The sequence below is a fragment of the Corapipo altera genome, unplaced genomic scaffold (genome assembly GCF_003945725.1).
Source record: "Corapipo altera isolate COAL_440 unplaced genomic scaffold, ASM394572v1 1, whole genome shotgun sequence".
Lineage (NCBI taxonomy): Eukaryota > Metazoa > Chordata > Aves > Passeriformes > Pipridae > Corapipo > Corapipo altera.
In genome coordinates this window covers 42,656,429-42,683,585 of record NW_020884873.1, presented here as the reverse complement: position 1 = coordinate 42,683,585, position 27,157 = coordinate 42,656,429, and the positions used below count along the sequence as shown (strand labels likewise).

Genomic DNA, 27,157 nt, shown 5'->3' with positions numbered 1-27,157 from the left:
TTCCTATGACATGATCCTTTCCAATTACTGCACGAAGAGAAATTAAACTTTGGCTACCCCACAGCAGAAACACCTACATCCATCAGGTTCCAGGGACGAGAGCCAGAAGGGATTAAGCAAGCATGATTCTCAAGGAGAGAGTCAGATAAAGCTAGCAAGCCAACATGCTTCAGGAGGGGCATGGAAAAAGTCAGTCCCAGAAGCTGATGGACTACTGACATGTTTGGTTTGACATAATTCGTTAGCAATTCTATCTTGATGGAATGAGTGAGCCCTGAGGTAGCTCCTGCTCACCCTTCTAAATAAAGGTTACACAATAATAACGTTTAACAAAGGAAACAAGATTTAAATTGAAAAGACTGCCATCAGTGCAAGCAATCACATTAAGGAGAAAGCTGTTACATGAGGTGGTGAGGGAAGGGTGGGGAAAGGTGCACAACAGCTTTTTGGAGTTCTTTATAAAGGTCACCTTCATCTTCAAGAATAGATGTTAGTGAGTGGGTGAGGACAGATGTACTCAAGACACATAAACCCCAGTCACTATTAATCCATCCTTATATATAATAATTAAATAAGACCTTATCTAACCCCCAAAATAGCATTGTAACAGCATATCCTGTACAGGTTAAGGTACACAACCTGCTACAGGTTAAGTAGCACTTAAATGGAAAAACCTTCTCTTACTGAGACTTCCTGGTTTTCCTTGGTTTAAAACTGCAAAACTGGCAAGAATACAGCCCTGTTGGTATAAGCTGAAATACATATACTTTTTTTGTACACTCTGAGGAACCCTGAGAAAAGTTGTATAGGCTTCCAGAACATGGACACAAAACTTGATTCTTAACTTAGGCAACATATTAAGTATGTATCTCACACCACTTTCTCATTTTTGCAGTACCCAAAGGATCACAATGCACTTTACTTTCTCAGCACAGTAACTCACCTGTGTGAATTAAAAATTTCCCATACAATGTCTTAAAATAGTTTATGTGAACAAATAAATTAACACTGAGTTCTGAGTTGTGTATTTGTTGGAACAAGACCACTGTTTTGCACCTATAAGCACATTAACAGTGTTACACAAGACAGTAAGCACTGTACACAGGCCTTAAGTTATTTGAAAATAACATCCAAATCAAAGAAAAGAATGGAAACATTTCCCCTCCTCTTTGCTTCTCCTGAAGGGGATTCAACAAGAACAGAATTAGGAGACAACTCAAGTGAACAACACTAATTTTATTTGTAAATGTTACAATACAGCCACCGTAAAACTTAAAAGAGCTGAACATAAGACTTGCACGGCTTTTTTTAAAAATTAGCTATTTTATTATGGTTTTAGGCCAAAGACTCCCCATTCAGTGTTTGGCACAAAGATTACTAAAACGCTTCACTGTAGATCTGTAATTCTTAAAAAAAGAAATAGCCCACATTTGGTTTATCTAGTAAGCAAAGGTAATACACAGCTGTGAATTTTTTCACTCAAATACTGAAGTCTTTTGGGAAAGGCTTCTTTGTGCTTTGGTTAAGAACTTAAAAATCAAAAGGCTAAGCAGTATCCTTTTGCAGAAATACATTCTTGGAAATGCATACAGTATTGTGTGCCACATCCCTCTGATAGAAGGCACAATTTAGGAAAAGAACATTCATGAAATAAAACAGAAGCCAGTTCAGAAAGGCTAAGAGTGACACACTACTCCTGGTGGATTTTTTTTTTAAATCTAGGCAAGACCTGCTCTTATTTTCTAACACCAACACTCTCCCCCCAGTCCATAACCTAACGTCAGTATTCATAAAATTAAAACTTTTCCAAGCACGAACAGTTGTAAGAGAGAAATATGAACCAACAGAGTTTTCTACTGGTGCAGTTGCTTTCAAAACCAGCTGCTTTCAAAACTGGATGTAAGAGTAGTCACTACCCCTCAAGAACCCATGTGACAAAAACAAGCAAATGATTACAGGCAAACTTCTTTTTAAGTGTCATTCTCCCTGCATACTTGAGGTCAGGTGAACAAAGCTGTACGTGTCAGTAAAACTGATCATTTTGTCTAAAGTGCTTGATGAAAGCAGGGAAACTATAAAAATGATGAATTAGTGAAACCAGAGGTGTAAGAGTTACATTTATCATACAAACCAAGATAAACCGGAGCATTTTCACATCTTCTTATTCCATCAGACAAAATGCAGCAAAAAGATCCTTCACAGTGAAGAGCTCCTTTAAAGTGTATGTAGTTCCTAATGCATTTTTTCTTATATTTCTGGGATGTGAAGTAATTTGAAATAAGACTCAGGAACAGTATTCCAAAAAAGAAAGTATTATTATAGCTGAGAAATGAAGATTACATAGGAAGTTTTAGTCATTTTAAAAAAAAAAAAAATCTTTGGGAATTGCTATTTAATACTTTCAGTAATTTCAAATGCCCTGATACTATATATTTTACAGTAGAAATACAAGATCCTTTGGAACACAGCAATGCTTGGTTGGTTCTGTGCATGTCTTATGACATCATCTTTTTCTTACATTCCACTGAGCAAAAAACCATCCCTTCCACAGGTATGAACTTCTGGTCAATTAGACACTTGCTGCAACAGGAACACAGGAAGCATTCCTGAGTAGCATGCCAGCTGAAGTTGTTGTATGTCACACGCTGAACTTCTGGATCTATAGCATTATGACAGCCTTGGCAGATCTGCTTAGAAATAAAACAACACTTAAATGAAGCATACACATGGTCTCTTCAAGTCCAATAAAGGCTGATTTTGGAAAAGAGAGGTGTTGAAAGAAGCCTTTTAAAGTTTTAAACCAGTTTTTGATTTTTTCCTTATTTTTAAAGCAGCATTCTGATTAGAATTCAGTTGAGGACACAAAATAATAAAATGGACATAAGAAATTATTTGCTGTTGAGACTAAACTTAGATAGTTAGGATGGTTAGGATTTCCCAATATCCAAATATTCATAAAAACTTGTTATGTCAAACAGCATAGATCTTTATATATTAACCTATACATCTGAAGAGATTAGTTACAAATCTTCCTATGCATTGACAGCTGTACAGCAATGCCCAATAATTAAATGCTATTAGAAAGTCTTGGATGTTATTCATCTTAAAATCTGGTTGGTCACAAATTATCACTCAGATTAAGGAAGTTAATGTTTTAAGAAGAAAAAAAAGAAACCTCTCCAAAAGACAATTCTCATACCTACCTCAGGTGATTATTAACTGCCAGCTAGAGATAACAGTTCTTCTCTCCATTCACTATATAAACAGTCTAATGCACATTAGGTTGAACTCTCAACTAGCACCTAGTTAACTGATACAATACGAATGGACCCTCATCTCAGATTAGTTTCCATCATAACCATGAATCAAGAACCACCATTTTGTTCCAAACTTCTGGCTTTATCCTGTCATTTACTCTCCTTTATCTCTCATGTTGCCAGAAATACAAAGAAACAAAGTACCAAGATTGCAGTTGCCACTACAGGCTTTTACCAGATCAGCTGAAGTTGACTCCCACCAGTCTCAATAAACTACAGTTGACAAGAACTAAACATTTAGCAGCATCACTTATCTTTACCTACCTTGCCCCTTCTGTTACGAAGTCCTGCTTCACCACTGGCTAAGATCAAGGTATTTTTCCATCAACCTTCTTCCCTTGGCAGTGGCTTTTATTTAAGTTTATAAGTTGACAAAATACTTGCCTGATTTTAAGTTGTGTTTTTTGTTTGTTTTTGTTTTTTTGTTTGGGTTTTGTTTGTTTGTTTGTTTTTAAACAAAGGGTTTTGAGAAAGATCACTGACTCAAGCCTAAACATACATTCAATTTATACTCTTCAGATATTCTCACACTGGGAAAAAGTAAGAATTTCAAGCTCCATAGACATATGTTCCCTTCCTTCTCAGCACTAAGATGTCAGTAAGGACCTTACCTCAGCGTGGTTCTTCACGTAGCAGGATTTGCAGACTGGCTTGTCATTCACCACTACGTAGATCTCCCCAGCCAAAACACAATCACAATCAAAACAGCAGAAGTGTTTCAGATGCCAGCTTTGACCTTCTGCCTGAGTATATTCATTGCTGAATATTAGCTATGAGGAAGATATAAACAGATACATTCATTTGAACAGGATCTCTTTTACTATATCTAGCCTCAGGATGTTGTGTAATTTTCAAGGAACTCCCCGTGGTTCCAGCATTGTTTGTTTCCCAAAAGCCTCCATGCCGTTCACTAAGAGCCCGCAGCTGCCAGCGGGCCCAGGAGGACTGTTTCTGTGTGCTGCCCAGAGTCAGTTCGCCCCCTAGTGCCCCTCATGAGCAAAGAACTGCACAATAGGGCTTGCTGGAAGCATTTCCCCTCACATTTCCACATCCTAGTCCCTGCAGACCCTGCAAAATTCCCACCAAATCCAAAGCAAACTATGGATCTTCCTAAATGTGCAGTATCCGTATCAGTTTCGGTTGTTTGCAACTACTATCAGCCAAGGCTAGTGAAGGCATATCCTCTCCCTGCACTGAAATGTTTTACTACAAACATTAATCACTTCCCAGGGAAACAAACTTGTGCCCTACAAGAAAAGACTAGAATATTTCCTACCTCATCACATCCAGCACAGCGGGGTTTCTCACTATCACAATAATGTCTTCCACAGTACAGGTTACCATTCTTCCAGAAATAGATCATGTCTACTAGAAGTTCACTGCAGGTGCAACAGACAAAACAAGCTGGGTGCCACAATTTGTCATATCCAGCACGTTCTGCATAGACAGCTGGGTCACCTTCTTTCATGCTCAGTTTGCAGCGATAGCAGGACTGGAAAGAGGTTATTACCAAGTTAATTATGTCTTTGAGATGTACATTTATAGAAATTACATATTATCAATATATTTAATAAACTCCACCTTCCCAGACTGAAATTAAAGTATTAGTTTACTCCCATGATCAGACAGTAGTGGTACAGGATGCCATATTCCAGGTTTAACTAAGCAATTCAAGGTGATGCACATTCTACCACTACATACTGGCATGGCATTAGCGTTGCTTAAAAGGATATTGTATTTTGCCATATTCATATTCTGCAATTACTGTCCGGTGTTTAAAAAAAACCAACAGGCAATTAAAATTCATGTTATGCTCTATTAGTCTTACATACTCAAGAAGAAGGAGAGAATAATGAGCTTCCATCAAAGTTAACCAACTAGACCATGACTAGCACACATGACAGGAAAATTGTTGTACTTATACATCATGAGCAGATCAAGCCCTACCTGCATCACTGGTGAAGAAAAAAACCTGTGAATATTTCAAACAAAGCTGTGTTCTAGGGATGCTAGTCACTCATGGCTGTTGTCCAACAGTCTGTGATTAATGATCTTAGGACAGGAAGAGTGACTGTGGAAAAGGGACTACAAAGCACATGAACACATCTACACTACAAATAGTTCCAAAGAGTTTGTAGTCAGTCTTCTGCTCTACACCTGGTTACAGAGAGGGTTTTGTCATCAAGTCAAAAAAGGCAGGCAATTTATGTTACTGAACCCCAATTTTTTTTTATCTACAGTTTAATCACCAGTTTGGCATTTCCTGCACTCCAGCTGGTCTGCGGACTGGGCTGAACATCCTGGGAAGGTTTTTCCTCTGTGATCCACATCACGACAAGCCCAGCCACAAAAGGCTTTGTGTGTGCATATAAAAATAAAATACATATAAAGTGCCTTGGTTGTAAGGCATATTGATCAGATCTGGGGCAGTTTCAAAATATACACAGAAAGACACCAGAAGGGGAGGAAGAACAACTTGGAACAGAATATGTAGGGAAACTAATGAAAGGGAAAGTGTAAATATATGTATATAAAGCTTTGCAACTTTTCTTTCTACTTTAGACCTCATACTCCAAGAGAAGTCAATTGGAAGGTTAAGTAGCTGCACAGACCCAGAGGAAGGTAACATGATTCATTAACCTACCATTTACAACATCTCCAGCCTAGGTGGTTAAAAGGTACATAAAGATTTGCTTCTTTACAACATGAAAATATGCTAAATATCTACTTTCCTTTTACTCAGCTTTCAGGCATGGTGAAAGATTTATTTTTTTTTTTAAACACAGAGACAATTACTATAGGTATATTTACATTAATAGTGGAGACCTGGTTGTTAGTGGTTTAGTGTTATTTTTTTGCTTTTTATTAGGTTTGAAAGAACTGCAATCTATTCCTGTAGTGAAAATAAATTTTCCACAGCTACAGGAACGCATGCTTTCAGACTCAGTCTGAAAGACAACACAGAAGAAAATTTGATGACCAAAGATGTAGAACCAATCGAAAAAAGTATAGACAAAATGGCATTTCTTCTGTTAAGGATTTAAGAGCTCTTCTGTGTATAATTTTGAATTGTTAAAAAGAAGTTAAGATAATGATAAATTATACAGCTGAAATGAAGTATCACTGCAGAAATCAGACCCCTCCCCCAAGTACTTAAAAATAACACATCTGAATCCTGATTATTTAGCTCAGCATAAACTCAGTACCTAACAACAGATAAGCAACTCAAATATTCACTTACACTATTTAACACTTCTAAGCCTTATTCTAAACCATTGCCCACAGTGATAAGACATGCCTGGCTTAAACTGTAGGAAGAATACTCAGGTGCTGGAGTAAGGAAAGTTTGGAAGTGATAAATAGGTGTAATGTAAAAACAAAGCACTTTTTGATACAATTACTCAAGAGGACGGAGTGCCTCCTGCCATTAACTTAATGTTCTTCCTCGAGGAGTGAAGAATTGCTGTGGTGAAGCTAAAGTAAGCCAGTAGGAAAGTCTGATTTAAACCAAAATGACAGTAACCTAATAAAACCATGACAAAATAACTTCGTAGTATCTTAGATTTCCCAGGACAAGATAATGGCAAAAAAAATTTAGAAAATAGCTACAGGTAGCCAAGTGGCACAGAACTGATTAGGGTAAGTGTACATGTTCAAAGTTAAAACTTAAGTGTTGATTTTGTATTTCACACCACAAGTCATATACTGTGTCAGTTTAAAAACAAACAACAACAACAAAAAAAACCACCAAAAAAAGCATACCACACTCCCCAATAACATCAAAACCCATGTTAACAAGCAAACCTTCTTCTTTACCTAGAAGTTGTATATTCATTTTCTGTAAGTAACCTGCAGACAAATAACTTTGGGGATTCATACATATAATAGCAACATTTCTAGAAATCAAGTTACAGTAGCTTTTGACATTCTTAAATCAATGTCTACCTCCATTAAACTAATTTAATGTTACTTCAGTAACATTACCCCTTATTTTGTATTTGTAATTGGTAGCTGTGACACGCACAGCAGAAGTCAGCAAGTTATGACAGAAATACTTGATTAAGGCTGTAGTTTTCAAAATATCAATGAAAACTGGGTAACTGATTTTTGCTGAACTATTACCAGGTAGAAATCAGATGCCAAAGAATAGATAAGAAAATGGATCTGAATATGAAAAGTGGGCTAGTGAAAACAGCCATTATATGGCTTGACTTGTTATATATGAGATGGAGAGGTGTTACTTTATTATTTCTTAGTTTCATTTAATTTTAAACACAATTTGTCAAGTGGGTAATTTTGGTGCTCTTCCAAGAAAGAAGAGAAAACAGGCTTCTAAAATTAAACTAAACTCTTTAACAGGAGAATAATGTAGGACTTAGTCTGTTAAAACTACACCAGTTTTTTTGATTATTATTCTGTAAAAGCCACACTGCTATGCTATCTCCAAGCTAACATGTTTTTGCATCAAGGATGAAAATGACACCTAGGAAGTTATGTGCTGCAACGCATTAAATACTGTCAGAAACCAGGGCTCTCTGCAGACACTCACAGCATTTTCCAGTTCCCCTTCTTTCTTTCCCTCCCCAGATTTTCACTATTCTAAGTTAACAAATTTAATTGGCTAAAATGACCAAATAGAGCACTCTGGTGATAATATACCTTCTTGCTTTATCTTTCCCTTCTTATACTTACATACTGAGATGCTTTCTGATCTGAGGACTTGTCCTCCATTGCTCCTACAGCAGATGAGGTGCCCCTGTCGCCATCCTTCAGGTTATTCTCGTCAGCAGCTCTTGCTTCCACATCACCAGGGAGCTTGACATCTCCTACGCCAAGTGCCTCGTTTTTGTACTTCTTCACAAATTGTTCCATCTGCTTAACTTCGTTGGGGGAGAGCTCGTGGCATTTTGAAGGATCTTGATCGTGAGCAGGCAGCTGCTTAGCCAACTGCTTCTTCCTGTACTGCGCGCCTTCTGAGCCAGCAACAGGCTGCTTCTCCTTTGGTAGCATCTGCATGTACTGTCTAGCCTGAGTAAAGAAGGAATCAGATAGCACTTCAACTACTGACCCATTCTCTTAAGCAAACACACAACTAAAATAATCTTTACTGTTGTTAGCGACAGTTGAATTTGTCAAAAACAAAGTTCTTTCCATAAACATTAAACTCCAGAAACACTGTAACGCAGATGCATTAATTCACTACTTCCCAGAGTAAGACAAAGCCTTGCTTTTAAACCTTTTATAACATACAGAAATGAGTTATTAGTTCTCAGAGTAAGTAACATTTACACAGCACCTTGTCTCTATCTATAACTACTGATCATCAGCATAGTCTTAGAAAAATAGAATCTGAAATAGTCTGCCTGGGGGATATAGACCATCGAAAAAATAACTCTTGCTAAATAAAGGTAAAAAACCTCCAACCCTCTAGTTTTAATAAAGCAATGACAAGCCTAAAAAAAAAAAATCAAAGTAGTAACTGAACATTAAGTAACAGTCAATTTAGATGCACAAGGTTTGATTAATTCACTGAAAAGGGGTAGGTCAGAGATAACGTGATTCTGGCATGGATCACACAATCCTGCAGTACAATAAATTAACAATCAGAGTTTGAGAAGTGAAGCAAAATCCTCAGAAGGCTATCTACCATCTCATCTACTTCAGCTGAAAATGTACTGGAAGAGAGCTGCTCTTTTAGATGTCAACACTGACCTTATTCTTACCATATACAGTAAAAGCTATAAGCAAGACTGTGTTCCCCTTAACTTTAAACAATGACATAAATTGATGGGGGTTTGGTTTTGGTGTGGTTTTTTTTTCTTTTTTTCCGTTTGTTTGTTTTTTGTTTTGGTTTGTTTTTTTCCTTTAAGCCCACACTCCATGAAAATTTTTCAAGTTTATTAAAAAAAAGGCAGGTTAGAGAAATCAGGACTCCAGGGACTTACAGTTAAGAGTTATCTGCTATTAAAAACCATCTCATCTCCCCAGATTTTAAGAACTTCCACATACAAGCATCCATGAAGCAAGATGACAGAGGCAAGACTCATTAAAAAGGCACCATATTTTCAGTTTTGAAGAGGAAGAGAGGGCTACAAGTGGTAAAGTTATCCTTCCAGTAAGCTCTACTACTTTATTTCCCATTAACTCCTGCCTTGAACGTGAAAAAAAGCGAGCTGGACTTACAAGTGTCTGATTCTGAACAGGAGGAGCCCACTCATAAGTCACAGTATTGATGGATATGTTCTTCTTGGCTGGCACTGGATTGGTCAGTATCATTACATTGCGTTTATACACGGGATTGCCATCGTTCTTCAGCTTTGCAATAAGGGTCGTGTACTTTGTATCTTCAAAGAGTTTCCCCACTTTTCGATCTTCCTCATTGCTTGACAGGATATCATGTTCTTCCTGGCCACATTTGCAGTTGCGGCATATTTTTCTGAAATTCATGGAAACAGCAACAAAATTATCGTCTCAATCAAAATGACATCTCACACCAGCTGTGTGTGTAGTAACATCACCTAACCTCTTGTTTCCAGTGTTTTGATTAGGAAATATAGTTTCCTAAAAAATTAGGAAGCTTTTTACAAGTTATTCCATAACATGTTAAACACCTCTTCATTTCTCCTGTTGTATTATTTACATTGTTTACAGATATTGTTATCAGATAGATATCAGTCCACTACACTAACGCATTTTGAATATGATGCCATATCATTCCTTCAGTTACATCTCAACACTGGTCACACACATACATGTCCATTATCAGCCACCTACCGGATTTATTTTGACTTGATGCATCTACATGACTCCCTCAGCAATCACTTATTTGGGCTTTTAGTTTTTCAGTTGCTCTTTATACACCCAGTTACATACACCATACTATTTTGTTCATATGCATTTCACTGTATGCATGATATTCGGTTATCACAGAGTTGCCATCATGTGGAAACAAGTATTTCTTAGAAAGGAAAAAAAGTGCATACATTCATATATACAGTGTAACTGCACCAAGTTCTGTTCAAAGCATAGCATTTAAAGAGAAGATGAAAGAAAAGTGTAAGGCTTATATGGACAAAGCCTTTCAAACAGCTCTGAACCAAGTCAGAAATACTCTGGCACATGCTGTAGAGAGAATTTTCACGGATAACAGCCTTAAAAGGTAGAAGCATATCTACTTACTTAGATATAAATGGTATTCTTTTATATACAAGATGCTTCAACTGCTTTGGCTAATGGATATGAGAAAGCAATTTATTACCTTAAGCACAATTAAACAATTCACATATAATGAGCAGAACCTTGGATTAAACAAGCTAGTTTATTATTTATTAATAGCTTCCCCAGAACTTCAGTTCAAAGTAGTCAGTCACTGTATACAGAAACTAGTGAAGCTGGATGTTAACTAAAGGTTCTTATTACAGACTAAGAAAACAGATCAACCTTCTGGATCCCTGGAGTCTGAAGAAGAATGAGCAATATTTTACCCCATTATCTATCCTTTACCCCATTAGTTATCCTTCAAACAGCATAAACTACTACCTATAAATTGCTTCTCAACCCTGCATGCCAAACCCCATTGAACTCTAACCTTGTTCTACATCTTGCTTTCTACAGTCTTGAAAGCAAGTTAGGTGCCTTAAGATAAGGTATGTCACAGGTACAAGACAAGAACATGCCACTGACCACAGCAGGCCTCCAAGGGGATAAGAAAGGAAGGAAGAAGGAGGACCTGAGTTTAACTGGTCACGTAAAGTGATGCACAGCCAGCCCCAAACATATGCCCTCCGTATGTTCACCAGTTTATGATGTGGGGTACTATCAGTTCAGTGGATGCTGCCCTGGTCATGTGGTTATACAGCAACCACAAATTACAGTAACAAGTTATAAAGCCAACTACAAATAAAAATAATAGCTAACTGCAATAAAAATGAACCACTCCACTCTAATAAAATGCAAAATAAGGTTGTTAAGCAGAAGGGACTTCACTTTGCAACAGAAATATCTAAAGAAATCAATAATTGGCTGTCCAACAGCTTCCAACTCATTTCCACAACAGGAAAGACGCACAATGTCAAAGCTGATACTTATCTGAATAGCTACTAAACACTAAGTACTTTGCAATCTCCCAGCTTACCAAAATGTTCAAACATGAACTAGCACTGCCCATTAAGCATAAGAGCTGTACTGAGCATTTCAAGCAATCAAAACAAAGTTTTGCAAGATCTTCAGCATCAGTCAACATGAGCCCTTTACATAGCTAATACCTAGAGATTGTTTAATAAACTAATAAAGAAATTCATAGTCACTTCACTCATCTTTTAAGGCATGCATGTGATTATACTTTATTACCAACTCTTCATCATATCTTCTTTGAGATCTAATACAAGGTGACAGAATCAGACCTTGTTTTTCAAAAATTTAGTGATTATTATCTCATGATCATAATGCAGCTTTGTGCCTCACCACATACATGCAACTGGACTTGAAGAAGTGAAAGCATACAATTTGTCCTCAGATCCTTCCGGGGACCCACTGTGAAACTGGCATAGAACTACTGTGCTTTGTACTTGCACTGAAAATAACGAGATACTAATCTTCCCCGCCCCTGCACCTACCGAAATTAAGAATCTGAGTGTGTACATTTCACTATAATGCCACCTCCTTCCTCTTTCATGGTTAAGTGAATGACTCTTTGCCTACATAGAGTCTGGAAGAAGCTGGTACAGGGGCTATGTTACAAAATTACAAGTGTAGTGGCCTTGGCACTAGAACTTGTGGACAATTAGGGCTACATCAGAATCATGCTCATTGTCACTCACAGTCCCCTCTGCAGAAGGAATATGGCCAATTACTTTTTTTTAGAACAGACAGACTGGTCATTTCTTTGACTATGATATAGCTATCTCACTGAAGCAACCCCATGCCATTACCTCAAACTTATACTTCACAAGTCTGTCTGATATTAGGTGCTTAATCTTTGGCGTTAACATGTTAGCACCTCAAATGTGCCAGAAAAAAACCCCAATTGCAGTTATATACACACACAGACATATACATATATAAACACATATGTATGTATAGGCAACTTTATCTCCTTTGACTCTATCACAACAGGCAGTGAAAATTTCTTGTTCTCTCCACCTGTACTGTTGAAAACGTTTCCCCTCCACTTGAGGACATTGGGCAAGATCCCTACTGAAGGAGATGTTAGGGACTCGTAGTTATGTGTTCACAGTTCTCTGGACTTCAGAGTAGAAACGTTCCTCCACACAATTCTCAACAATTTGGGAAGGTCTTCGCATTCAAAACATGGAAAACTGTGAAGTTTCCTCCCTATCTGTGGAATTAAAAGTTGTATATCTGTAAAACAGAGATCTAGTAGATAGCGCCTTGCCTCCAGGTCTTGAGTCACTAGAGAGAAGCAAGAAAGGTATACAGATTCCATCCTCTCTCTCAAGTGGTAAATTCCTGTGTCCTGGAAGTCTACTGACTGCAAGGATCAAACAATTCCAGTCCCTTCTCCAGGACCAAATGTTGCATCCAACCAAAGGTTGCATCCTCCTGTTTTCCTATGTTTTGGTGCATGGAGAGGAAAAATCATTCTGACCATGATCCTTCCTATGCTAGCTCCTAGTGACAGGAGGCAGCAGATGCAAGCACAGAGAAACCCTCAACAAAAACCTGGCAAGTCCTGAGGCTTGTGCCCTACACATGGAAAGCCTAACCTCCTCCTATCACAGAATGGGTACAGTTGGAAGGGACCACAGTGAGTTATCTGGTTCAACCTCCCTGCTCAAGCAGGGCCATTGTAGAGCACATGGCACAGGACTGCATCCAGGTGGTTCTTGAGTATCTCCAGCAAGGGAAACTCCACAACCTCTCCGGGCAATCTATTCCAGTGTGTGATCACCTGCACAGTAAAGAAATTCTTCCTCATATTCAGGTGGAACTTCCTGTGCATCAGTTTCTGTCTGTTGCCTCTTGTCCCATTGTTGGCACCACCAAGAAGAGCCTGACTCCATTCTCGTCACCCTCCTTTCAGATACTTACAGACATTGATGAGGTCCCCTCTCAGTTGTCTCTTCTCGAGGCTAAACAGTCACAGTTCCCTCAGTCTTTCCTCATAAGAGAGATGCTCCAGTCCCTTTAATCATGTTTGTTGCCCTCCACTGGACCCACTCCAGGAGCTCCATGTCTCCTGTACTGAGGAACCCAGAGTTGGACACAGCATTCCTGATGTGGCCTCACCAGGGCTGGGTAGGATCACCTCCCTCAACCTGCTGGCAATGTTCTTCCTGATGTACCCCAGGATGCCATTGGCCTTCTTGGCCACCAGGGCACACTGCTGGCTCATGGACAGCTTGTTGTCCATGAGGACCCACAGGTCCTTCCCCGCAGAGCTGCTTTTCAGTAGGTTGGCCCCAGCCAGTATTGGTACCTGAGGTTATTCTTCCCCAGGTACAGGACCCTGCATTTGTCTTTGTTGAATTTCAGACAGTTCTTCTGTGCCCATCTCTCCAACGTGTCAAGGTGCTTTTGAAGCACAGAACTGCACAGAACTCTCGTTATCATCCACTCCTCCAGCTTTGTGTCGCCAGTGAACCTGTTGAGAAAGTGTCTGTCCCTTCATTCAGGTCTATAATTCTATGATTCCTTCTGTTATGTTTCCTTGTCATCTATGAAGCTATAGTAATTGCAAATGCTTTGAACTGCATTTCATACTTGCCTGTCAGTGGTAGTATCAGAGAATCTTAAAGTCATCTTAAAGCTCTCCCTGCCTTCCAGGGATATCTGTGCAGAGAAGCCAGATGCTGAAAAAGGTCATTCCCAAGCTTAAGATTCTTGTCTCCAGAAGCTTTTTCATATCTTGGCAAGCTACAGCAGAGACCATTATCACTGTCTGGTATATACACGACCAAGATAAATCAGAACCTTCCCTGCCACTTCTAACAACTTTTAACTCTTGTCTCATATTTCCCTCTAATTGGAAATATGTTCCCAAAGAGCAACATGTAACTGAGTAGCAGTCTTGCATCCAGCCTGCCCTGCTACATGTGTGTGGAGGCTGTTTTGCAGACTGAACTAAGTATAACACCAAAATTAAGAAAACCCTTCCTGATGCTGCTTCTACACTTGGACAGAAGTATGATTCTGAGGACAACTTTGAAAGCAAAAGCTATGAGCTGACTAAGATAAAGCAGATAATTTTTAATCATTCAGTTAAATTGTAGACCCTGTCTTTCATTTTATTCATTTTGTGTTCAGCTCACAACACTGAGGCTATCAGAATTTCAAAATTCAGGAAAAAAAATTACTAAAGGCTTTGTTTACCACCATTTTTATACTACCCTCAATTTACAGTTCTGCACCTATAAAACCTTCACACAATAGTGTCTCAAAATTTACAGCACAAACTTGCCATCCCAGAAGAGATATTTTCCAAACACTCCCAGTACAGAGAAGAAGGGTGTAGCAACTCTGTGTAAAACTCTGCCACTAGATAGGTACTTGGATTTTTTTGTGCTCTTTCCCATCTGACCCCCCAGAGGAAGAGCTGAGACTCTTTTGTATGGAAATACAGAAAGAAATTACTTGGTAGCTGTTTGAGAAACACCGTTTCAGCGGATCAGGCCAAGGGCTGTGTGATGCGGCTCCCCCCAGGAGAGGGCAGTGTCACCCTTACACCGCCCGCAGCCGCTCTGCCTCACCGTGCTGCGTCAGGCTCGTACGGAGGTCACCGTCTTCCTAATGCCTGTAGGGCTGTGATTTGTGTTTGTAGCTAAAAGAGCCTTGATAGCACTTGCTATTGCTAAGCACTTCTGGCAATAGAAGGCTCCTTTGTTTTTGCACTCTGTCCCTACCTCAGCAAGTGAAGATCCTGGGAAGGGGCACAGCTGACTCAAATTAGCCAGAGAAATGCTGAATTCTATATAATATCGTGATCAGCAGTATGACAGAGGTAAAGGGTCAAGAAGGCAGGGTTTCTGACTTCTAGAGTAGACACTGCTTGGAGACTGGCTGGGCATCAGTCTGCTGATGGGAGGTGGCCGGTGATTGCCTTTGCATCACTTGCTCACCCCCCATTTCACCTATTAAACTGACTTGATTTCAACACATGAGTTCTCATTTTTGTTCTTGCTTTTTGGTCCCACACTGTGTATGCAGGACAGGGAGCAAGCAGCTGTGTGGGTGCTTGGCTGCTGGCTGGCCTCGATCCCCACCCCCAGTTATTCCCCCAATCAGTGACAGATTCTCTAACTACAATTCTTACTTCAACACTTGTCTTTTACAGATGAGTAACAGTAAAATAAGTGATTAAACTTGAACTGATTTTGATCATTCATGCTACAAAGACAATATTCTGTTCACTTGTGCTACAGTTTGGTTCTACTTCAGAGTTTCAAATTTTAAGGCTAATGACTAAGTGAAAAGAATCTTTCTGTTCAAGTGGTAGACTCCCAAAATACCTGCATCATGCAAAGTATATTAATATTTTTTTCTTTGAAAACTGTTTACACAAAACTGAATTAAGACTTCCAATTCATACCCTTACAGTCCCCAGTAGCAGCTCTGCTGGAGAAACAGCTGTTTTCTAACCCATTCTTGAATTGTCCCAATTGCTAACTTTTCAGCTGTTTCAGAGATATGTGCCACATTTGTCTGACTCATAGATGAAGCTTCTCAGAATGCTTCCAGCCACCTTATTTATCTGGTCTATCCCATATAGATTCAATTTCCAAATGAAATCTTACTTAAATTGTTGCTGTTTTTACATCTTTTTCCTTACCTGCTCTTTAGTCCACTGCTGTCTATAAGCTCTTCCTTTCTAGGAGAGGCAGTGTTCTGATGAGCTATGAATTTAGGACCTGGCACAATGAGGCCTAACCACAGGAAGACAGTGAAACACATATAAAGAAAAGCAGACGCTTCCTAACTTGGCAATCATACTAATATGTGACTAAATCACTTCAGCCATTTTATTTCTTTTTACACCAAATTCTTCCCTTTTAAAGAATAAGCTAGCAATTACAAAGTCTAACACTGAGAGCTAAGCAAAAGAAGAAAAAAAAAAAAAGGGAGAAAAAAAAGTTCACTGGACTAATCTTTTTCCTCCCACACTTGTGATTTCCCCATCTATCATGGTGACTATGAACAAAGAGCTTTCAAGTAGAAAACAATACATTTCTCATCTAACCATAGATAAACACTATTTACTCTTGCATTTTTTAATTCTCTTTTATTGCATTACCTCCACACATTGTGTTCTATTTTACTAGTACTTCTACACAAGTTCCTTCAGTGACTCAGTGCATATTGAAGAAGTCATTCCATAAATTGTGTCTTTTATCTTTAGATGACCACATTTACTTATTAGTGCATTACCACTTCTTGCTCCATATCATTATTTGTAAGTTATTTCTATAGCTACATATTACAGATACACAATCAACAAGCTATATTCTTATCAACTTATAGCAAGCTTTTGCTGTGTTTTGTTTTTGTTTGCCTGGTTATTTTCTAAACAGTCTCATCTGCAGTCAAATATTTGGGCAAAGACAAAGTCTCCTAGGTCTTATTAGCACCTGATGCCACCATGACTGGGATACAAAGCCTACCTTCAAAAAACCCCACAAAATAAAAATCTACTGCAGATACAGTTATGACTCTAGCTAAACAGCATTGACAATATGTAATAATTTTTACTGTTAGCATGTACTAGTGCTACTAACAATTATCTGGTTTTATGTCCTTTTCAGGTGTTTTCCCTTTCAGAAGGATTTTTTTTAAAAATCAGAATCACTAAGCTACATCTTAGAGCATACCCAGTACAAGTGAACTGGGTCAGCTACATATATATATGCATTAATATACATATATAGATGTTGTTCCAATAAAACAAGAAAAGTCTTAATGGCATACAAAGTTTCTGCCCAAATGGCACAGACCATAACACAGACTATTTACTGCTATCATCAAATTACTGGTACAGTAACAGTGCATTATCCAAGGTTGAGTACTATCCAAGTTACTTGAATTGTGCCACCTCTTCCCCCTTTAAGTCATTTGCACCTGTATACAAAGTTTCAACATATTTTCAAAATAATTTTACCTTGAGTCTCAGATCAAAGCTTATCTATTTGGTCAGGAGTTGAGAATGCATTTTATCACTGAGATAAAACACACTTCTTCCCTGTCAATTCTCTTACAGTAAGGATAGCCATGTTTTTACAAACCTACTTCACGTTTAGTCAGCTAAAGCAAATGCTTCAGTAGAAGTACTATCTTTTTTTTTTTCAGTGTAGATGAAATGTATGTTCACAAGATTAGATACTTAAACACTGTTGTAATGCATCTGAGAAGCTTTGGCCCTAAACCTTGTCAGCTTTTTAAAAGCATCTGAATAGTTTAATCAAAAGAGAGAACAAAAGCAGTCAGACATTTGCATACATGTACTTAGGTCTACAGTGCTGAGTCACAGTATAGGATACATCTGGTGTCACTTACCTCCAGTAATGAAGCTCAAATCCTTCACACTTATCCTTGCATTTTAAGCAGGGGGCACCAAACCCTTCCTCGTGGCCCAAGCCCATCTGTGTACAGAGCAAGATAACTACAGTCAGCTTCAAGAATAATACTGCATGTGTGATCTTACTGCTGCCTTTATAATCTGCAATCTACAGTTAAAGCAAAAGATTAGGCACCTGAGTAAGCTGACATCAGGACAGCATTTTGGGGTCCACTCCCCTTCTTATTGTATCTACATAACTAACAGTGTTCACACCAGCCTGTTCACAGAGTTGAGCTGGCAGGCAGAGCTAGCTTTAGCCAAAAGCAAGTATTTTTCTGGTGACTTGTCTCCCCAGCCCAGCTTGCTCTACAAGCATCAGACAAGGGAAGAAGCAGATTCTTTGCAGCCCTTCCTTAGGTTTGAAGCTCTGAAACCATAGTGAGTGAAGCCAGAAGACTTTAAGTCAAAGGACATTTAATCCAGTTGTCAGGACCAAGTGATTTGAAGTATATGACTTGGCAAAATACAGGAGATCAAGAAATAAACAAACGCCACATTTACATTTATTTAGGAATAAAGGTAACAACTAAGCATTTAGTCTAATATTTCTCAGTATATTTGAGACTGCACTCTGATAGTGGACTCACACCAGCTTATTTTTGGGGGGAAATGGAAACAGCACAGTTAGCAAAAGCAATGACCATAAGTGATAAGTAAAGGGTTTCATAGTGAAAAAATTAAAAGGACAGATGACCAATTCTTAACGCAGAAGAAATACGAGAGAACATAAAAAAAACCCAGTGCAGAGTGAAGACCAGGTATTCACATAATATATCAACACATCAGCAAATTTAACTAACAGCCACTTGAAGTTTGAGGTGAAAAACAGACATGAAGCACCATAACTTATGCATTCATATAACACAGTAAATTTAAAATGTATCATTCCAGCTCTTTAAACCTTTAGGAAACATTGCTCTTAAATCAGACAGATGAAGGACCACAGAATTGTGGCCACAGCAGGGTATGCAGGCTCATGCCCAACACGCAGAGAGGAACCCATCCCCACACCCCCACGCACCGCTCCAGCAGCATGAGGAGTGCTCCCAGCTTTCTGGGTAGACACTGTGTGAGGGATGGTCATTGTGAAGGACACACCTCACCTACAGTTTAGCTTTTACCGCAAATGGAAACTGAGCTAAAGCTGACAATTTCTGGTACAAATCTCATCTTGCTAATAGAAACAAAAGAAAAATAATATTTCTTACGATTCCAGAATGAAAAAAAACCCCAAAACTACACCACTACAAAAGGCGTGTTCATATCTGGATAATGCTCTTATAAAACTGTGACAGACACTGAGAAGAAAGAAAAAATTTCAGATCTGTAGCAAAGAGTAGCATCCCATGAACCACTCTATATTTGTTACTATTTAACATGTCTATTAAAATCGATGGTAAGTTTGATCCTGGTTTTTTTTTTTACATACACATTTTGAATTAGGGAAAAGTTGACCAGAATTAAGAAGACTGGGTATGAAAGCCCCTTTTGCACAGAAAGAAGGATGCCAAAAAGTGATTGCATCCGAGAAAAATATTTGAAAGATGATCCGGGCAGGACAAGCAGAAGAATAAATTGAGGAGCTGCAGTAACCTATGATAGTACACAAGTACTAAGAATTTACTTCATTATGAAGTCTTGAACAAAATATCATATAGCTCAGGATCTAAATATTTAAGACACTGCTACACAGTGTATCATCAAGAGACTAACAGGTAATAAAAATACCTCAGTTGTATAGAAAACAAATGTTTATTCACAAAGTCCAGCATCACACTAGCTATGTTTGAATGCAGCTGACATACTATCTATACACACTATATAACACTATCTATAAATCTCCAATACAACTCTATCCATCACCCAATGCTGCAGAGGCATTTTCACAATATTCTGTGTATTTGTTTTGACATCAGCACTCTTACCCAGTTGCACCTTTTACCATTAGGTTTTCAGAACTGGACCTGGAAACCTACATACTCACTTTTTATGATCTTTAGTCATGCAGAAGAGTGCATGCTCTCAAACTAAAAACCAGGCATAAAGAAAAAGTGTTAAACAAGACTTTAAAAATGAAAAAAAACAAACACACACAGAGCAGTACATGACTACAGTTAGATCTTGTGCAATCTGGAAATGCCATGACAGAAGCATCCCTTGACACTCGCCCTGTTCATTTAACCAAGTTTAAGACTCTAGAAAACAGGTGTGACAAGCTTTCATCTTCACAGCCCTCCTCTTCTTGCAGGTCTCCAGCACCTAAAAGAACTTGACCAACTCTGCACATTAGCAAAAAGTATGTATTAGGGAGTTTTGTTCATATACCCCTGTATAAAACATATATACATATGCATACATCCCATACACATACATATTAGTTATATATATAAATGAAACATGCATATCTATTTAGATTAGATTGTAAAACAATTTTAAAATACACATTATAGATATTTACATCAATGCCTTTACACCTGTAAACTCTGTATCTGCTCAGAAGAAGCCATTAATTTGCATAACATGTTGAGTATAATTTTTGAGGTAAAAAAATTAAATGTGGTTTTAAGCAACTTTTACCAATAAAATTTCATTGACAATCACTACTCACTATTACTTACTTAGAGGGAAATAAACACATTTCTTTTTTTTCCAGGAACAATTTCAGAAGTAGATCTTTGTTATTTTAATGGCAGAATACTGTAACTCAAAGTAAGTTAATTTTCCATCTCACTGTTAGGTACTTGGCTTATAATTACGCCATATCAAAGAAAGTTTCACTTGATCTTAGAAGCCACATAGTCCTGCATTCAAAGAGGTTTTTTTGACTTGCTATTCAGGCATTTAATGATATTTTATGGTCAGACACCTGGGGAGTACTTCTGCCACAGGATGAAAAAGAAAAACTCAAAAAGTTTAATTTAGCCTTGCCATATTTGCCAAGCTGATATCGAGGGATGTTGGACAAAAAAGACCAACTACAGATGTGGATTCAGATAGGTGTTTCAGAAAAACTATTCACATGATATATTTTTTTCAAATTTTGATGGGAAAAAAAACCAAACAAGCCAAACACCACAGCATATGCAAGAAGCAGTTACTCAGTTTCCTTGTTAACAAAACTGAAGTAGTTCCTGTTATATCTCCACCAACACTTTCATACTTCTACTTGCAGGCAAAAATAACCCATGAATAAAACTACATTTCTTTGATCTTACTACATATAAGAAACAGAAAAAAAAAAGCTCTACTATAAAGGGTTTCCATGGCAGTAACACCAAAACAAACAGTGACCTCAACAGGAAGTGCAGTCCAGCAGGTTACTAAATCATGCTTTGCAAAACACAAAAAAGTTGACTTTGCTCCTATACATACTTTATTCACCATTCATTTATCAAAGATCATTACAGTTGTTGACTTAACGTCTAAAGCATTCCATGTTTGCTTTTCCACCTGTAATAGAACAAATTAAGTCTCACACCATAAAAAAAGAACCACACAGAAATTTCACATTAGACAAGTTGCACCTCTTCCCCCCAAGTTCCCCCACCCCTTCTCCATCACAATCAAAGTTCTTTTTATAAAGCAAGTATTATACTGTGAAAGCTTATACAGAACAGACTCACTGCCAGATTCTTATTTTCTCTAATGAAGCATGAGACCATGCTACCAGCAGGACTGCAAAGCATGACTGTGACCTGCTGATTCATTTTACCAAGTTCACAGAGGTGACAGACAGGGCAGGAATCCAGACTGTTAGAACAAAGTTCTGCTAGAGTCTTCAACACAAAGCATTAAGTCTTCGTTTTCCCTATACCCTCAAAGCAAGGTCTGAGAACACAGCATATATTGTGTTTGGGAGAAACAGTGGTCTGTTTGTTGCACAAGTACTTCTCAAGCTGGAGCTACTGTTTTTACCCTTCAGCTCTGCTGTGCAATCTCTTTTTGTACAAAACACTATCTTCATGATCCTCAAATGCAAGAGCAAATCCAATTCCTTGTGAGAAAAAGGAGAAAAGTGTACAGTAATCCTTAAATGCTCCTTCTCCTTTAAATGGAAATTATAAGAGACAGTAAGGTATCAGGCTTACTATTCACAAAGCAGCCAAAAAGACAGTATTCACTGCCTAGACATTTGCCAGTCATCTCATGTGTCTAAGAAGATTGGTGAACTAATTACAAAAAAATTAAATGTTATTCCAAATATTTGCATACGTTCTGCATATATATTCCTCAGTGCATAAAGTTCATGCTGAAATTTCTGTTTCTGGCAGACTGTGGTTGTCCAGAGCCCAGGATTCAGACTGGGAGAGACATCTGGCTACATGGTAGTATTGGTTCCTCTAGCCACTTATTAAGACAGTAAGATGAGTTTTACAGCACATAAAAGAAACCAAAAAGAAGTTGAATTAAAAGTCTGAGCTGAAGTAATTGTGTCCTCAGATTCCTCACAGATAAACACTACAGAAGGGTATGTTACACAGGACTACTGTGTAAGAGCAAATATATAAGGTATCCACTGCTAAAAGATGGGTTAGAAATAGTGTCAGGTGGGGCAGCAACTCTTCCTGCTGAAAGACAGGTATGTTGCTTGAGCCCTAGGGGTCTCGTACTAGAGGGAGGCAATTCCAGTCAGAGGAACTGTGCTAGAACTGTTAAATTTTGGGGGAAAAACCTCCAAACCTGATATCAACAATGAAAACAGACTTTTACCGAGTGCTTTTTTCCTTTGTACAAACCTAGACTTGTAGATATAAATGTATGTAGCAGTTTTCCAAAGAGACAATGAAGCAGTTTACAACTAAAGAATGGATTCATGGGTTACTGACACTTAGAGAAACCTTAGAAATGTCACCTTGGAAACTTCATCTATTGAGTTTTCCAGAAACAGAAAACACCCCAGTATATTATCCTGTGCAGTTATATATTAGCAGTTGTGGGCAGGGAAACAAATTTTTCTACAGTATCAGCTGAGTGTCTGAGGGTCTACACTGGACACTGCTCCACCAGGCATTAATTTCCCTCTGCTCCATTGAACACTGGGGCTAACCAATAGTCAACTTCTAAATTCAGACTTTGAGTTCAGAAAAGCAAGGGAATGACAGCTTATTTCTGGACAGTGTGACAATTCCTGCTTTCTTCTGCCCAGTGTTCTAGGAACTTCCTACCCAACAGGCAGGTCAGCCACTACCTAATGTTTACCTCTATTTGCCAGGCAGTAAATAGGCACAAGTTGCTACAAAATAAAATGTTACATGAGGTTGCAAGCACATTTTGTAAAAGGACTCAGTTATTTTGCCCAAGGGTGCAAAAGATATGTGAGAACTACAACACATGGTAAAGTAACTCATTGCTGCTGATGGACTAAAAACATCTGACACGGACATCTCCAGCTCAGGACAAGTTTCAAGCCAAATAGTTTACTGGTTTTGATGAACTTGACTGGAAACTTCTCAGAATGTTCTTCCATCTTTCAAGAAAGAGGGAAGTTGACAAAAAAAAAAAAAGAGAGAAGCAAAAAGATGATAAACAGGTTTGTTGAGAATTGGAATTAAAGGATGGGAATTGAAGACACAGTTATTTCAGAGCTGATGCGAGCCGTCACTCTTTCTTTCCAGTGCACAAAATCTAGGAAGTCTTGATTAAGTAAATATTGGTAGATAGAAAAGAAGGAAAGGATTTGGTACCAAACGCACTGGTACATAACAAAGCTTCCCAGTTCTCCCTGCAGTGACTTGTCACTGATCCTTGTCTGTTCTCTTGGAAATGAGCTTCACCCAAGTTTTAAGGAGAAAGAAGATGAGGAGGAGATGTGAACAAGCGAGGGGACATAGGGGAAGAACAGAAGTAGTCTTCTGAACATACATATAGTAGACACAAAGAAAATGTAAAGTTTTTCCCAGCATAGACATCTCTGTGTATTAACACTAAAGCTGAACAGAACAAAAAGACAAATTACTTTCTACAAACTGAGCTTTGCTAGCTTCTGTCTCTGTCTGAGCAGGTTCAGAAAAGTCTTCAGGAAACTTTGAAGATGATGAAGAAGAGTAAAAGATGACTAAAGAAAAAGATGGCAAAAATAGTCAAATAAACTTACAACACACACAACTGCCCAATAATTACAGTGAAATTTAAAGCAGATGTTCAGCAACTACAAGTTCACTCAAACCAGCATTCAGCAGAATTTTATCAGTCATTTCACAGCATTTCACTTTCTCTTTAGATGGAGAAATTCTGAGTAGGAATGCTCTATCTTCCACAAATATGCATCTCTCACCTCCCTGAGTTCAAAAAACTATCAGTTAACAAGCCTTGTGACACCATCAATTTTAAGTTTTAAATAGTGCTTTGATAATATAAGCAAATCTACTCAGTAAGGTTGTTTTCATTACATACAAGGAGTCATATGAGGGGAACAACCCTGTGCACACAACTATGTTCTAAAGACAGCGATAATACTTAGCTACACCCATCAATGCACTGTTAACAAGGGGTTGATATATGTAGTTTCTCCAAACCATGATCCTCATCCAGGTGATATTATCACTTGAAGCAAGCTCTAACTTTTTCACTAGGATTCAGCCATGACAAGTAGCTTTCCATGCTGCACAACTACTTCCATACCCCTGTCAGTTTCTGACCTGCAAGCTGGAAAAGCATAGAGGTGTACAAAAGTGCATATGTGTATTTTAAAACAAGTTGCTACCTTTAAATATAGAAATCCAGGAATAAAATCTACAAGTGTTCATACAACATGCATTTCAAAAGACTAGTTTTCATACATCAGTGATATTATTATGTACAGATTTAACCCATGTTAATATGTAAAACTCCTTCTGCCATTATCAAATAGTGTTGGAACGGCTACTATAAAGAAAAATGTCAGTGATTTAGCACTGCATTTAATTTGCAAAAGTACCAGAAGCAAAGATTTATATGTGCATCCCACATGAAGTCAGTTTTATATAGGAAGCTTTAAATAGCAAGTTTTAGAGAGAGATTATAATACAACTGGATTACCTATTGGTGTTTGTTACTAACCTTATATTTCTTGCCAGTTTGACTCCAAACTAACTAGTCAATATGCCTTTAAAAAGAGAGAGAAATCAATCCCAGGTTTCTGTCTCAGGTAGGTAATCCACAGGAACGCTGACAATGCACTTGTAAGGAGCCAGTCACATCATCGGTCAGAAACTAACCTTCAGCCCGTCCATAAACAGCGCTTTGGCTGCTTGCAATTTAAGTTTCATACTTACATACAATGAGCAAAACCTGAAGACAACTATCAGCTCTGAGAGGTTTACTGGGGCGGGAGGGGAGAATACATGTTTTTACTTGCATATAATGGTACGTCCCCACATGACCACCTCGGACACAAACTGCGGCGATTACCTACGGTCGGAGCAGCGGGGCAGCTCAGCCGTCTCCGCACCAGGAGGTCACCTAGAAGGCAGCTCCCCTTCCTCCCACCTCTGAGTCGGGGCGGCGGAGCCCGGGCAGAAGGCAATGGGAAGGGCTGACCCGGAGGCCGAGGAGCGACCCCAGCGCAGAGCCCGCGGGGGGCGGCAGAAACGAGGCGGGTCCGCCGCTCGCCGCGGAGCAGACGCCGGCCGGCGCGGCAGGTGACCCGGCGGGCAGCCTCCCTTACCTTCTTCACTTTGCTCTCCAGGTCCATGTCGGGGCCGGCCGGTCCTGCCGTGAGGCGGCTCGCGCGCTCCGCGGCGCTCAAACTTCCGCTGCCCCGGGGCAGTGGCTGCAGCCGAACAAAGGCCGCGCGGCAGCCAATCCGCGCCCGGCCGCGCCGGCTCCGCAGCCAATCCGCGCCGGCCGGTCCCGCCACGCCCCGCCCCCGGGCACGGCCGTGAGTCATTGCCGGCGGGACGGGCAGAGCGGGGCACGGTGCGGTGAGCGCTGCTGCAGCCGCTTGCCTTGGAGTACAGGCGCTTGGAAACGCGAAGCCTCCCGAAGGATGAGAAGAGAGGAAATCTCGGGCTGTAATGAGAGTGTGCCCTTGCCATCAGGAGGGCCAGTGGTATCCTGGGGTGTACCGGGAAGAATGTGGCCAGCAGGTCGAGGGAGGTGATCCTGCCCCTCTACTCGGCCCTAGTGAGGCCATATCTGGAGTGCTGTGCCCGGTTCTGGGCTCCTCAGAACAAGAAGGACAAGGAGCTACAGGAGGGGATACAGCAGAGGCCACAAAGGTGATTAAGAGTCTGGAGCATCTCTCCTGTGAGGAGAGACTGCGGGAACTGGGCTTGTTTAGTCTGGAGAAGACTGAGAGAGGATCTCGTTAATGCATATGAATATTTGAAAGGTGGATGCCAAGAAGATGGTGCCAGACTCTTTTGGTGCTGCTGAGTGACAGAGTGAGGAGCAATGGCCATAAACTAAAATACAAAAAGTTCTACTGGATGTGTTCCTGTGTAACCTGCTCTAGGTGACCCAGCCTTGGCAGGGGGGGGTTGGAGTAGGATCCAGGGATCCCTTCCAACCCTAACGATTCTGTTACTCTGTGGTTTATTGACATGAGGAGAAGTGGGAGGCAGCATCTGGTACTCCCTTGCCTCGCCTGGCTGAGACTGCTCCTAATATCACGGTGACTTCCTGGGCAGTGCCGTGTCCACAAGGGCTGGCTCCACCTGCCTGCCAGCGGCCCAGGAGGCTGCCAGGTGCTTGGGCTATATTGGGGACAGGCTGTGCACATCTTTGGAAACACAGTTAAAATGTCACCCTGCAGGGGTGACATTGAGGCCGTGGAGGAGCAGTGGTTGTGCCCATTTGCAGAGGGGCTCTGTGCAGGTGGTGGCCCTGGTAGAGGTATGGCAGCTGGGGCACGTGGTGACTGGGACAGGACCACCCTGCCAACCTTCTGCCCGGCCCAGTCACCTGAGACTACATAGAACTGCTCTTTGATGCAGGTTCTGTGGCCTAATTCTGCTCCCTCTCACCCCCCTTACATCTGCAGGAAATTAAGTGGTTTTGCCAAAGTGGATTTTCTTCCACCTGAATCCAGTCAAGAGGTTTTGATACTCCAAAACCTGATCTCATCATACGTTACCACACATTTTATAACAGATTTTTTTTTCTTTTCATTGAACTGAACAGCAGGGTTTTTTTCTCCTGTTGGCACTGGGAGACCATTATGAAAAAATTTTAGGCTCTGATCCCCGTTTTCAAACTCATATGCATGTGTTCAGTCCTGGAATGTCACTGATAATATATTTTTTACCTATAATGTATATGTAATGTAAAATGACAGAAAAATAAAGTATTT

At 39.6% G+C, this 27,157-nt stretch overlaps 1 protein-coding gene across 2 annotated transcripts; it reads right to left on the bottom strand.

Moving 5' to 3' along the window:
- Window positions 1-1,218: 1,218 nt before the first annotated feature.
- On the bottom strand, window positions 1,219-25,608 carry TES (testin LIM domain protein). 2 transcript variants are annotated; one of them, XM_027666556.1, is made up of 7 exons: window positions 25,532-25,608; window positions 17,823-17,908; window positions 9,501-9,753; window positions 8,010-8,345; window positions 4,594-4,809; window positions 3,929-4,087; window positions 1,219-2,687 (listed from the first exon to the last, which is right to left on the bottom strand). In XM_027666556.1, the coding sequence occupies exons 1-7, from the start codon at window positions 25,556-25,558 to the stop codon at window positions 2,496-2,498; spliced, it is 1,269 nt and encodes a 422-aa protein (XP_027522357.1). In that variant the 5' UTR covers window positions 25,559-25,608; the 3' UTR covers window positions 1,219-2,495. The 2 variants fall into 2 exon arrangements, with proteins under 2 accessions (XP_027522357.1, XP_027522367.1); XM_027666566.1 differs by lacking the exon at window positions 25,532-25,608 and adding an exon at window positions 24,925-24,964.
- Between the last annotated feature and the right edge of the window lie 1,549 nt (window positions 25,609-27,157).